General features: G+C 42.6%; 1 protein-coding gene across 2 annotated transcripts in view; it reads right to left on the minus strand.

The window, feature by feature from the left end:
• The window catches only part of ADAMTS17 (ADAM metallopeptidase with thrombospondin type 1 motif 17), a 157,051-nt gene that overhangs the window by 85,614 nt on the left and 56,214 nt on the right, over positions 1–15,223 (minus strand). For both annotated transcript variants that reach the window (XM_015638750.3, XM_015638749.3), the window contains exon 8: positions 12,760–12,865. In XM_015638750.3, the coding sequence (XP_015494236.1) occupies positions 12,760–12,865 (106 nt within the window). The remainder of the gene's footprint in view (positions 1–12,759; positions 12,866–15,223) is intronic.

Below are 15,223 nucleotides of genomic sequence, written 5' to 3' on the forward strand. Positions count from 1 at the left end.
TGTGTGGCTGGCAGCTGTGAACATTAAACATGGCCATTAAACTCAAATCTGAACAGAGGATGTACATTAACAGTTCTTAACAGCTCCTGCCTGGTTCTTGGACTGAACCAGGAGTGGGAGACAGCACCCCACATAATCCAGCCTGTGAGCTGTCCACTCCCAAATTGAGCTCAACGCTAGGAATTTTTATTAACATTTGAAATCAAAGCTGCATCACTGGAAAGATACCTACTTCTGAACTGGTTCAACATGTTTAATGTTTCAATATAAAATGCTGATCATTTTGCAAGTTATGAGGTTTACATCCAGTTGAGAATAAAGATGTAACAGAGGAAGGAGTGAAATGGGGGTGTTCATTTCAGCTGGAACTGTAATAGGAGCCGCAGTGCAAAGTGAGGACAGTAACTCTGAGAGGGTGACCCAGGAAAGCGATGCCTCTAAGACAGGCAGAGATTGTCAGAGATGTCAGAAGGGGCCAAGGGAGGCTTGGACAAATCAACAAATCCTGGGAAAATGCTGAGGTGAGCTGAGCTGTCATTAAGGGAGGAGGCAAGGAAACATCTTGTGCAACCTTCCTACAAAACCAGAGGCCACTGAGGCCATTGGCTTAATGGAAAGCAGGCTTTTTCACACTGCGCTTTTCAAACATGTAAACACTGTCTCTTAAATATGCTTTGACTATTCCAGAAAGTGTCAGGAACACATTGGAGAACTGTGATGAAGAGAGGGAGATGATCCTACTTAAAACATTTGAAGTAACCAAGGCTGGTCATTGTATACACAGTGTTATCTAGAACAGAGGTGTTCAGGATAGGTGCTGTATTTTTGGGGTTTTTTAAATCAGGAAAGTCAACATTTAAAGGGAGCCATGACTACTGGACTCTTGTTTTCATAACCAAGTTTATGTCACTCTCCAATAATGAAGTAACCAGATATTTTATATGGTTATCTACTCATCAAGCAGCCAAGAAGTCAACAACATCGAGTGAGAACACACGAACGCCTATGGTGAATAACAGTGTGGAAAGCTGTGGTTTATTCAGCTGCATGACAGATCCAGCCCTTTATGATATGGTTTTCATTTAAAAAGAATTAGCTTTTTTGCCTTGGAATCTGGAAGGCAGCAAAGTACGAGCTTGTGTTGCAAGGGACAGAGCACATGAGAGTGACATGGCAGAGACACTCAGTGGCCATGAAGAACATAAGAGAATCATTTTAGGATCCTCTCCCCAGCAACATCACATGCTCACATGATTGACTCCTTCCTCCAGCAGACATTTGTTCATGGGATTCTCTCTGAGCAGCCCTTGCTGTTTCACAGAGTGGGTGATTCACAGCAGGACAGGCATTGCCGGATGCATTCCAGCACCTTGGGTGAGATGAAGGGATCCAGCTGCAAAACAACTGAACATCCACCATTCCAAGGGCCTCTCTCCACTGCTTCTGATTTCTAGGATGTGGCCCCTGCTTATCAACCTTTTCCTGAAAAAAGCTTCACAGTTTCTTCTAAGAGCTGTTAGGTTCTGAGCTACAGGGACAGAAAAGGGAGTGTTCCACCAAATACAAAGTCCTACAAAATGCTAAAGTTGATCCATATATATACAAATAAATTTGGCAGAAACTCAGCATTGAAGAGGTAGAATTACCTCAGGAAAACACCCTTCTGCCTTCTGATGTCAATACTTCCTCCTTTCTGAGATCCATTTAGCATCTTAAGTGGATCTCTCCTGTCTCCTTCCTTAAAGTACTATCCCATCTCCATGCAGGCATCCAACCACATGCTGAGCATTTCTACACCCTCACACATTCTTTGATACCTGCCAACAACACACAGCAGATTTCTGACACAACAGCATGGGTAGGAGTCAAGGATTGATTTAATTCCTTCAATCAGTCCCTGTTGAAGAGGTGAATATAAATATATCCAAAAACACTCACTGTACAACATGGATCAGTGACTCTCTGTGGGAATCACTTGTCTCACACTGGTTGTTTGTCATGATCACAGCTGAGTTGTGACCCTAAAGTAAGAATAAATTTATCTGAGGATGTCTCCATGAAAATGTTCACCATAAGCTGTTTCCTTGCCCTCCAAGTGATTAAATCCACTTCTTGGACATACAAAAACCTTTCGTTCTCACTTGCTTCAATCTGGTTTCAGAACACAGAGAACTGTTGCAGAAGGAGCACAATGATTATGAATGAAGCAGTGGTGGGCAGAGAAGGACTGCTCATTGCACAGAGGCTGCTGTGCTCCATCTGTAGCTCCTTGTTTTTGGAAAGCACCCCGGGGCACAGCAGAAGGAACAAGCTGAAGGGTAACAAGCTGTTTGCTTTCAGCACTGCCTGAAGTGGGTGAGAACGAGACCTCCGAAAATGTGACACGCATTTCCTCAGAAGATGAAAAGGGAATATAAATTGTAGGGTGGAAAAAAGACCAAACCCCGGGATAGCTGGGTGGGATTTCCCACCCACGAGGGAAGAGAGACAAAAGCTCAGTGAGCACTGACAGCCCTGTCAGTCACAATGTCAGAAACCCCAGGGGAAGCTCTGTGTGCAGTCACTTTTCCAAAACTCCTGTGAAACCACTGAAAGCCTCCAGTCAACTGCATTAAATGACCGAGTGCCAAACCTGAATGCAGAGCTACAACACAAGACACCCTTCAAAGAAAAGCAAGGAGAGGGGAGAGATGGTGTGGAATATTTGCCAAATACGTGCAACACAAATAACCCAGATGTCCCACACCCTGTCCCATCAGGAAGCCACCCACAGCCGAGTGCTGGGGAAGTGGGACAGCCTGGGGAATGCACTGTAGGAGTCAGGAATGCTGGCTGCCTTCCCCACACTGGGAGATGAATTCTCCATCCCTGGAGGTGGGAAGCAGGAGATGGCCAACATCAAAAGACAAAAAAGGTGTGAAGTAAATGCACTACATAAATTCTACCAGCATCAAGCGTTCTGCAGTCCCCAGAAAGGCAGTGGGGGATATGTTTTATGTTTTATGGCTCTCAGAGCAGAAGAAGTCCTTTTCACAGAAATATTTTTCATCCTCTTTCTTGGTCTGCATTGTCAATCACTGTGGGCTCACAGATTCAGTGCAAGAAGAAATCTATCCTTATGTGACCCTCTTGAACTGATTCACCAACACAACAGGTGACTGCAGTGGACAGTAACAAACTTCTGGGTTCTCTTTTTCTTCCAAAAATAAGAAAAACCCACCAGTACTGACCAGGAAAAAAGCTGCATAGGAGATGCATGATCCAGTTCTAATATTTTGTTTCCAATAGTGGAACTTTCATACACCAGCTCCCTAAACTCTCAGGATTTTTCATTTTTGGTCCAGCTGGTAAAATAATTTATAATACCAGCACCACCTGGCCTTGGCTGTTCGTAAATGATTGCAGAAGTTCAGCAAGTTATCTCAGTTTCACTCATTTTATCAGCAGGGAGAGACTCGATATCAAACAGGAATGCTGCAAATTATAGCTTGGTATCAAAGCAATTTGGAAATGATATGTTCAGACCAATACTGAAGTGAAATTCTTTGAGTAGTGGGTGTGCCTGGTTGCCTACAAACCTCAATGCTAATAAAGTTAAGTTTGCCTTAATATTGTCCAAGGAATTGACATGAGGAAAGTAAAAAGGGACTTGAAAAGACACTCTTGCTTTGAGTAAGTTTGGAACATGTTAATGTAGACAAACTACAGAGAAAGAAAAAAGTCTATTATTTTCATAAGATACTGTTTTAGAGGGTCTCTAGCTGGTAAGAGGTGCAGGGTGTGTGTCATTTTAAGTGGTGACAGCTTTCTGGAGATGTGCACAAGCTTTTCTCATGTTGGAGAAACAGCTCCAAAGGAGCTGCAGGTATGGAAGACAGCACTTAATGTATAAAAATAAAATATGAGCAGCTTTTCCTAAGAAAAATGTCAGGTTTTTCTTTGACTGGAGAAAACCCTCAGGATCATATCTGGGTTAGTACTGGAAATGTGTCAATAACAGTGAAATAATGGAAAAAAGGTAAAATACATACACAGTGGAGGTGATACTTGAAGAGATGGGAAGCGATGCTTGTGCACACAGGTAGGAAAGCTGATGACAAAGTCATTATTGTAATAATCCTGTAGGAAAATCCAGTTTGCAGCATTTCTTTGAAGCTAGTAAATGCAGGCAATCTGCACTTTTCTCAAAATTTGACCACTTCTGACCATGGTGACTCATGATGGATAGCAGGGAATAGTTCTGTCTTCTTGGACTAAATCTACCCCAAATTACACAGCAAATAGCTTTACTTGAGATAAAGGAGGAATCAGACAGGAAAGAATTCACCTATTGAAAAATAGGTGGAAGGAGGAAGGAAGGAAGCTGTGCTCTTCCTTTGAAGGAAGGATACTTTCCCTAAGTACAGAGACTACCTGAACTAAGAAGCAAACTGCTTCTAGGAAGCATTTCTTTATCATGCAGCCTAGTTTTACTGTGTGCAACTAATATGAATATTTAAAAGCTAGATTAGAAAGCTGCCACTTTGTTAGATGTCTCCAGAATGATGCTGGGAAACAGCAGGGTGGGAGGAAAGGAGCCCAGCAGGGAGCAGGTGGAAGAGCCAGGCAGGATTTTGACTGTCACTGGCAGGTGAGATACAGCTACTAGAGTGGGGACATGAGAAACTTCTGATAGCACAAACTGTCCCAAATGTGGATAAGATGTGGTGCATCAGGTGAGCATCCCCATGGGCTTTGGAGCAGAGAAAGAAAGTACAGTGAAAAATACTCATTTTTAAGGCCCTGAGCTAATTAGAGCACAACAGGAAGGAAACTTTTCAAGCAAGTCAGAGCAAACCATTATGACCAGATTCCTTTTGCTTTTATTTGCTTTACCTAAGCAAAAACAAAAGCAGAAGACTGTGGGCTATTCTCTTTTTTATGGAAACTGGGGTTCAAGACACAGACAACAAACTCCCTGCTGGGCTGGATCCAGCAATGGAAAGAGGCCCAGCATCCGATGTAGGGAGGATTTTGCAAATGGAAAGGGATCACTGAAAAGAATGCAGGCCTGTTTATTTAATTTCTCCAGTAAACTCTTTTTTGCTGAATTTTATTTCCCAACACAACTGTTGGCCAAGAGGCAGCCAACCCTATTCCACCCCAGCACATGCTTCCACTGACGTAACAGCTAAAGGGAACCACATTTTTAGAGGCAACAACATTTCATTGCTGCTGACTTACTACCAAAGGCTTTTCCAAGTGACAGTCTAGGATTTATCACCTTCCCCAGCTCAGGAAGTCATTTTCACCTGGAACCTGTTGAACTCAGCAGGCCAGGCAGACAGCACGGGTTACAGGCTATTGGAACCCAACTGCTAGTGGAAAAGTAAATATTTCATCTAGATCATTGCCCTTGTATAAAAACAAATTATTATTTGGTAAATGGCACTTACAAACCTAATATTTCCTGTGCTGGTGTGCAGTGGGAGGCTGCACAATGGGGACTTGTACTGTCCCTGTGTTTGGGTCACTGGTTGCACCAGGCTGCTGCCAGCAAAGCCAGTGGAGTATGAAACCAGAACCCTCGTGGCAGGAAGCAGATGCAAGGTTTGCCAAATCATTACAGCCCAGCTACTTAACACAGCCCTGGCTTACTCAGCAGAGTAAGCCTTCAAAAAGAAAGGCAGAGCTGGCAAAGCTACAAAGCTATTGATTAAACAAAAATTGCATTTCTAAATGGCTGTCGTTCGCCTGTTTGGTGCAGTTTTATTAAGTAAAGCTGTACAAGATGCTCAAAAACAAAGAAATTAGTGGGACTGCAAGGGAATGTTGCTTCCCTAGGGATTACACAGAGATCCTTCACAAAGCAGAGAGTAAAACCATAGAAACCCTTGCCCAGAACTAATGTTTGCCACAAGAGTGCAGAAAGCAACGGGACGTGGACATTCCCACGCCCAGTTCCAATGTTATTACATTGCAGTACTGTAAATAAACCATCAAATTTGGATGGTACAAAGGTAAAACAGATAATCATGATAGAGAGAAGGTACCCTGCCACCATGCCAGGATTAGCAGGTTCAGTAAATGCACCTGGAAATATCTTGCAGCTTTACATAAAGCTAGAAAACCACACCCAAACTGAGGCCTATCCGGAGCACGACACTACCAAACCCCTCCACTTCTCCTCCCCAATATTATTTTTTTTCTGGGTGATTTTTGTACATCATTTTATTTTCTTAACATTTTTTTTCTCTGCATGATCGCACTGCCACTGCAAAAACAACCTGCCAGACAATACCACAGGGATCTTCTATTTCTGGGACAAATTAACTTACTCAGGTGTCCTGCACTGTCTTACAGTGGGCCAACACACTGTGTTTGGTGCTGCTCCACCACTACCTCCTTCCCAGGTTAAAGCATCCATGCTGGCAGTAGTTTCCACTGATTTATTTTTAAAAAAAAAAAATGTTTAAACCTGTCTTTGATGGCTGCTTCCTTTTGACTAACTTAGGACATGGTTTTCAGAAAGTTATTATCAAGCTACTAAGGAACATAATAATAATAATAATAATAATAATAATAATAATAATTATTTGTTTTATCTAAAACAGACCCCTCAGTGTGTTACCAGAAGTAAAAGAAGCATCTCCTGATATTTTAGGATATACCTATTCTTTCTCTGAACCAGAGCCTGTTATTAAATAACTGCTTTGCTTAGATCATCCCACTCTAATGTACAAACACATATGATGAAATAGGCAGTGTTCCATTATGTCCTCTGGAGTTGTACAGAGAAGGGCAACTTAACTGTGAAAATGTGCTTGCAATTATCTGTGGAAGAAGAATGAAACCTGGGAGGAGGGGAGCACGAAAAGGGAGCCTGGGAACACAGAGAGAGAGACATTCCTCAACAGATTTACAACACAAATGGCAGAAAATAAAATTAGCAACTCCAGGGTGGGTACGGACCGCTGCCAGCATTTTTGGCCAGCCTCAGGGTATGTCTACACAGCAGCCAGTCACTCCCAGTACTCCTGAGACTGCAATATACTGGAACAGTTACGTCCTCCTGTGAGATTTCAAGTGGGGATTCTGGCACCAGGAGAACAGAGCTGGGGCAGGCACTGCCTGAATCCAACTCTCTGGCTACTCAGGAAGTCCTGCTGCAGCAGTCATTAATACTTGAGCTTGCTAGAATAAAGCCTGCACAGGACTGCCTCTGGCTCCAGCGTTCCTTGAGGTCCAACTGACCTTGATTTTCCACCACTCCAAATGCAGAGATGAGAGTTCTGACACACAGCGTGGTCAAAAGGGCCACACAGCATTTATGAAGGCACTGAGGGAACCACAGCTCCCCAGCATAAGGGAGGATCTACACCAAACACTGCCAGCAGTTCCACTGGAGAGGTTTATCCAGCCACTGGACAGATCCTGGCAGCCACAGGCTATATCCCTGAGCCATCCATAACTGGATGGTACCCTACAGACACACAGGATGGGCACCTCTTTGCAACAGCTCTCTCTTACGGTAAAATATTAATTCACAGGAGCAAAAACAATGCCTGTGGGCATGTGTTATAGTAGAGTCTTTAACTACATGCTGAAATCTTACCCTGTGAATAGAAGTTTGGCCTCATTTGCAGTACAGAGGGAGCAGAGCTATAACTGAAGTTGTCTGGATAACCCTCAAACTGAGACTTTAGTGCTTCTGCATGTTTGATTTATGACTTCAGTAATGTTGCTTTTCATGGTGTTTGGGAAGTATGAAGTAACCTGGGGACACATTGGTGCATTTCTGCAACAGCAACAAAGAAAAATGTTCCACAGAATTTCAGGTCAGGCAGAACCTGCCTGATAAATGCGGGACTAACTCAAAAAACAAAAAAAAAGAAAAAGAAGCTCAGGTGAGAAATTTAACAAAAAACCCATCAGAGTTAATGTTTAAAATCAGCCAGGACAGAAACTACACTCAGCTGCCTCCACTGGTAGAGGTCTGAGTTCAAGGGTTAGACTGTGCTGAGCTGCTCTGAAAAAGACAGAGGGTTGTTGGCATTTTTCTTTCAAGACAGCTTCTCAGCTGCCACATCCTGCACCTGAATGTTACAAACCCAGGATAAAATTAGAGAATTTTTAGCAGAGGTCCCTCCATTTCTCCATAGCTTCCAGAACCCCTCCCTTTGCCCCATCACCATGATTTGGCTGTCTGGCTCCAATGCTGCTGGCACTGTTCTGACTGGAATGGCAGGACAGGCTGATCCAGAAAAAGAAACAGGTTTCTGTCAGCAGTGTGCACTCTGCAGCATTACCTTACTGCACAGATCTATCACATTTACTGGGGTGGTTCTCAGCTTCCACACGAAACTTTTCATTTTTAAAATGCATTATGACCAATTTTTTATAAATTGCAGGGCAGGGAGAAGTGGGACAATTTCCTGGTTGGTTCTCAGAAATCTTGAGTAGCTGCACCACAGTGACTGGGCTTTGCTGGTGTAAATTGTTACAGGGCATCATTCTGCACCTCTGAGATCTGCTCAGGGACATTCCTCCTCAGCCTGCAATGTTTTCACATTCTGGTACATCTGCATGAATCTCTCTGCTGGATGCAGAACTGCACCCAGAACAGGGAGGGCAATGTTATTCACAAGTCCATCAGCACAAATACCAGGCCACAAAGGGAACATCCAGAGTGTTTTTCCCTTACCTGCAACACCACAATGCTTGAGACACACCAAAAAGGCCATACTTCATCATGCAGCAAATAATTATGCACCCTGAAGTAATTTTAACCAAGCTAGAGCTATCAATACCTAACATCTAAAGCAAATAAGCACGCTGGAGAGAAACCTGCTGGTTCCAAACCCTTCTCTCGACTGATTCCAAGCCCTGAGCTGTTTGGTTTGTTCATTATGGGCTTTTACCTTTGGACTCATTTTTGTCCTCATCTGTTTCAGCTTCAAGTTTGAGGCCATGTGGTTTCAGGCTGTTGGCAAGAGGCAGCTCTTTTCTTATTGTCAGTTGATTTTAATCCCCTTTCCTAAGGGCATCTGTGGCTCCCAGCCACACCACCTCGGGCTATTCTCTCCCCATCCAGGCACTGCCAGGTTCTGCTGGCTCATGAATGGGAATCTTCCCTCCTCACCCAAGCCTGCCCCCATCCCACAACAGGAAAGCTGAGGCTGTTGAAAGAAACAGGAATGGCAACAAAGCTGGCATTGTTGTCCTGAAAAACCACTGGCTGCAGCCCACCCCGCTCCGTTCGGGGGATAACGGATATACGGATGAATCCCAGCTTTTGTTTCAAAAAACTTATTTGACTTTTTCTTTGGAGAAGGACTTGAAAATGGTAACAAAGCCACTGCTGTAGGCAAAGAGAGAACTAGGAGGGGGGAAGTGGCACTATTTTTCTGCAAGTCGGTTGTTCAGGGTGGTCTTTGGAGTGTGAATCTCAGATCAGCCTCACACTGGTTCATGGAGGCAGAGGAGGAGGGAAGCACCAGTCAGAGCCCTGGTGACACTTTTAAGCTTTTACTGATGGACTTGCCCTGCAAATTTGAAAAGGTGAGAGCAAGAAATGCTCAGTGTTCATATTATATTTCAGTGTTCATATTATATTTATAATATGAAGACCTCAGACTTGTACATTTTAAGACTTCAGTGACCACTGTGATCTTGGGTCTTCAAGGACTCCACCCAGAAAACCCTGGATAAAATTCAACTAACTCAGGTTACACTCAAGGGTGTTGTTTTAAAAGCCACCCACTATTGACCCAGCTGACTGAAGTAACAAAGCTTGCTGAGGGTCCTGTCTTGTGTGGGAAGAAGTTTATGATTTGCAGCCTCAATACACATTCACTGGGCTCCCCGTCTAGTACCTTTTTGTAACAGTAAAACTCTTCTCCTGGAACCTTTCTAAAAAAACTGTATCTAAATAGAGATGGATGTTCCCTTTATGTCCACGGACCAAAACTATCAGTACAGACTCGATTTAAATACAAATGTCACACCTCTCACCCCATCACCAAGCAACAACTCCACAGGTTAAACCTGAAGATGAACTTTCATCCTTCAACTTTCATAGGACCTATTTCATCCCAATTGATCTATTTAATGGTGTCTCCATGTTTTCACAGTGCAGCTGTCCGGAATAGTGTTTTTTGCAGTCAGTCCAAATGACATTAGTGGCAGATTAGGAATCTGACACATCAATTAGTAATCCATTCACTTTTTCCAAAGTCCACATCAGAAACTATCTGTGAATGCCAAACTGGGCTTGTGATCTCCACAGACATTTGTTAGTCTTAAGGAAAGAATAATAAATCTCAGCTTTTCTACACTCATAAGGAAATCAGACTTCAATAAAGCTCAAAATTATGGCTCTCCAAAATTTATATTTTTGCCAATATGGATGTAAGTTTTGATTGGATTTTGTTTTAAATTAAGAAACTTGCACCTAGTTTTCCTTGGTTTTCATTTTTAAAGTTCATGTCAGCTTCTTTGTGTTCATGTCTGCAATGGGTTTCCTTACATTTCACTCAACAACTCGGAGTTTTTAAGTAAAGTCTGCGAAGAATTCTTCTATTTGGACAAGATGTGCTGAAACAGGACTGCTCAGAGCATCTTACTGCAGGTCAACACCAGAAGAATGGGACCTGATACCTTTTAAGGTCAATGAAAAAGATTCCTCTTGGTCTCCAGAAAGGCACCAGTCAGCTGGTCAGAGGTTGAAATTAGTCACTGGTGGTGACAGCACAGAGGGATGATTCTGATGCTCATATTGAGGGGTGACAGATATGGCATTTACCCTACTCTGTTTTGATTTGGCAACACTGGGGGTTGATTATGCTGCTGGTGGCAAGGCAGAGGGGACAGAAGGATTTGCCCCAGTGTGTGACAGAGAATTACAGCTCTTTGTGGAGTAAGATAACCTGGAACATGTCCCTGAACACTTGTGGCAGCAGAATCCTCCCAACAGCTTTTACAACCTTCAGCTGGAGCACTCCTGGCTCCTGTGTCCTCCCAGAGCCACATTACCCAGATGCCTCGGGTCCCTAAACTGGCCCTTACAGACACTCCACTCCCCTCCAGTACTCTTGAAATAGTTTTCCAAGATGAAGGCAAAGAAAGAAAACCAGAAGAGGAATGACATTATGTTCTTACCACCAAAACTGCCCTCAGAAAAGAAAATGGAGTTTGCAATTTTCTGCACAGATGGAGAGCTGTATCTGAAAGCATTACATCCCCTATTTATGATGGGGATATTTTTCAGCAAGGCATTATTAGAAGGAAGCTTGTCAGCTCTGCTGAGAAACTTGGCAAACACTAGGGCAGACCAGTCTCACTCTTTCACACAGCTGGATTTTCTGCAGCTCAAGTATTTTCCCTCTTGCTCTTGGCCCATCCAAAGATGAGTGCTGAATTTCCCTTAACATTACCCACAGGTTAATTTGTTATTAAGTTTAGGCTCAGTTTAACATCTTGGCATGCAATCTAAATAAAACCAAAACCAAATGTCCTTCATTTCTGCCGAAACCACCCTCAGTTTGGCTCAGCTGCCTTCGGTGTCACTGGAGGGTGAACAAGAGATTCATTTTTGGTAGGTAACCTAAATATCCTCCATGCAACTTTGAAATACATTGCCATAAAGTAATTATTTGTCAAGGAAGGAGATTGGCCAGAACCTGAACACGCTCCATTGGCTCTGACTTAGCTGTGAAATACTTCTTACTGCAGGAAAGGAAGATACACCAGACACGTGAGCTGTAGGAAGGGCACAGAAAAACTCGGGCACAACCTCTTCACTACAGGAACAAAGTTGGGATTTCCCACCTTACATCCAAAAAGGCTGAAGGAAGGAGCATTTAAAAACCCCCCAGGCACAGTCCTGCCCCCTGTCTAATTTCTGTACCTTCCACAGTCTAACTGTGACACTGCAACCAGAGTGATGTCAATGGAAAGGGGAAAAAGCTGATCAGTATTATTGTGTAAGTGAAGTAACACTGGGCCTGGAGAGAGGGAAAGTGGAGCTGACCTTTGGTTAACTCATTATCTGCACTAAAAGGATGCAGCTGACTCTTCCAGTCAATTTTGTTTCCTTCAGCCCATGGGATATTTATAGGCAGCTGTAAAGAGTCTCCAAAGTCACCTGCAGAAAGTACCCAGTAATCTCATTCTGCAAATTTCTGTCTGACTAGGACTTATCACGATCCTTCCTGCTTTTTCCAGTGTGTTCTAAGTGTCTTACTTAGGTGTGATTGAGCTGATAAATCAAATTACAGGATTTCTTTCTGTTGATCAAATAATTCTGCTTAAGGGCATTTCCAAAGTACTGATGTTTACTATTTCAGTCACAGCAGATTACTTCACATGCAGAGATGAAACCATTACCAAACTATTTAAGCCCTTGACACAGACACCTGAACTTCAGAGAAAACTTGGCAAGTTTAAAGATTTTGAGGCTCATGTTGGTTTTGTGGACCTATTCTACACAGTAAAGAAAGGCAGAATTTGTCTCTATTACTGGCATTTAAGAGATTGAGGACTCTTTGTGCTGCTCAGAATCAGAAGAGAGCTGAAAACAGGGGAAGTTCAACTAGAAAGATTTATGTGTGCTAAAATGGGTATTTACATAAGCCTCCTGAAAATTAAGTTATGCATCAATGTGCTACATTTATGAAATCATAACAAACATGCCACACTAGTAATTGCACTTGTCTGGCTTCAAATAAAAGTATCCTGCAGTGGCACAAGTAAAGGAGGAAAAGAAGGACAAGTTCTTACTTGTGCCCAAGTTCATGTGCAATTGTGAATGCCAGATTGAGACCGTTGTCTTCAGCAAGAACACATTTTCTCTTGGCACTGCAGACACCTCCTAGGTAAGCAATTCCTGCAACAAAAACACAGAACATTCCCATCAAAACCAGTGAAACACCTCATTCACACAAAACATACAGCAGTAGCAACCAAAATGATCAAAAATGCAACCAGAATAAAAAATATTAGAGCAGTTTCCATACAAAATCATTTGAGTAGTTTCTTCCTCATCCTAATGAAGAATCAGTCCAGAGTTTTGTCAGACAGGAAATAAGTAAAACACACTCACCTTCACTGCTTTCATTGGAAAATATATCTCACTGATCCAAAAATTCATCTAAACTTGTCTACTAATACCCTCTACTACAGCATTAGAGGATGCAGTAAAGGAGCCTGAACAAGCATTTAAATTGAGTTATCTCAATTTTCAGAATGAAGTCAGGGAGAAGGAATAAAACAATAAAGCAGAGACTCTGAAAAGATCTTATATTTTCCCTTATTTTCATGCTTAAAAGAAAGCCAGAGTGTCAGAGCCAGGAGAGCTGGCAAAGTGCTGATGGTGAGTCACAAAGCCAATGTAGGTGGCACAGGTCTCCTATTACTGAGTGGAATTTAGGATTTGATCCATGCACAGTATTCTCCTGTTTGTGTGGGCACCACAAACGGTTTGAGGCTGAGGCCAAAAAGGAATTCAAAAGTTACAGCATGAAACCTCTGCCATGGAAAAACAATAGTCCTCATCTGCCCTTCCTGCAGCCAGACTGTCCCCTGCTGAAAATGCCGCTGCACCTGGGGATGCTGGGATGGCATCACAGGCCAGCTCAGGGTGTCTCAGGGGATACACCTGCTTTGATTTGTATTTAACAGCACACAAGGACTGTATTTCCTCACTGCAGGTCCATGGAGGGAAGGCTGGATGGAGCTTCCTTGAAGGATCAGACCATGACCATGCAATGGACTCATGAGATCCCCGTTTTCCCTTTTTTTTTCCTCCTCTCAGAGTTGACAAAGCTGTGGTTATCAAGGTGCAAATGTAAAACTTTAGACCTGGAAGAAGTCCAGCTCTGTTTTTATGGGTTTTGACAATAAGGATGTGGATATTTGTTGCTGGGGTGTTCTGGATGGAATGGAAGGATGGGTAACAGCCTTTTACTTCAGCATTTGCAGTGAAGAGTGAAGGCAGAAATCAGGCATTAACACTTGCTTACTTTAAAAATGCTGACTGTGAAAGGGCAGATTCATACCACATGCAAAAAAAATGAGATCAAGATTTAACCTTTTAAATCAGTGGCCATAAAAGGCTGGATTTCAGCACTTTTCTTGGACTGACTTGCTTCTTACATGCACAATAGTCCAAAGGATGTCAAGGAATTGCTCAGGAAGTAACAGCCTTCTTCAAGAAAGATGTTTGAGACTGCAAGCTCAGTCCACACACCTGGTGGGCCAATGAATGCCACTTTTTGGTTAAAGGGAAGCTAAAATGGAGCATTTGAGTCAGCTGAAAGGCACTTTTACTGAATAGGAAGAGATACTTTGGTTCCCTTTCAGCAGTTTTAGGCAGAAATTATCAGAGCAGGACTTTTACCAAAAGTGTTTTATTCATACTACTAAACCTGATTATTCCACCTTTATCTTCCATTAACCTGTGCCAATATCTCTCTCAGTTGTATCTGACACATGAGGTTTTAGCTGAGGAGCAACAATTGCATTTCAGGCTCAGGGGCTGAGCAGGCAAGTCAGTTTTGCATTAAATTATTCATGCCAAGTTTCTTTTGGGAGATTTCATAAAATGAGGTTGGGTCTATGTTTGCCATCATGGAGATGGAAGGGGGCAGCATTCCCATTTTTGAGAGGTGTGGCACAGCAAAACAGTCTAGAATTCTGCCAATATATTAAATACCAATTAAAATGTCAAATACATTATCTCAAATAGTAATTCTTCTGAAGTCTTTGTTTAGTGGCTCTAACCCCACTGAACCTGGCAATGCATATCCACATTATTATTTTGGCTTTTGGTCTGTGCTAAAATCCTCATTAATCAAGGGTGGAAAAGTAATGATTAAGAACTTCTACATCCACCAGTGGTCAAAGAAGTAGTGACTGTGGCTCAGTTACAGACTCTTAGTCATCTGTTTTTATTAGCTATTTTCACTGCTTAATGTGAATCCTGTGTGGCCATTTTATAATATCTGCAATCATCAATTAAAAAATGTAGCCATTTAAAATTAGTTTATTATTACAGAAATGGACTGGGCAGAGAAACTCATAATCCTGGAAGAGCAGAAACCTTTGTGGAGTACATGGAGTGAACTCAGTAAGAAGTCCAGCTCATGAACTGCTGAGTGCTTATTACTAATAGTCATTCTGGAACAGCAAGCCAGTTATAACAAATTGGTATCACATTTTAAGCCTGAAAAAGCTTGTCTTAAAA

The sequence above is a fragment of the Parus major genome, chromosome 10 (assembly GCF_001522545.3).
Source record: "Parus major isolate Abel chromosome 10, Parus_major1.1, whole genome shotgun sequence".
In the NCBI taxonomy this organism is placed as follows: Eukaryota; Metazoa; Chordata; class Aves; order Passeriformes; family Paridae; genus Parus; species Parus major.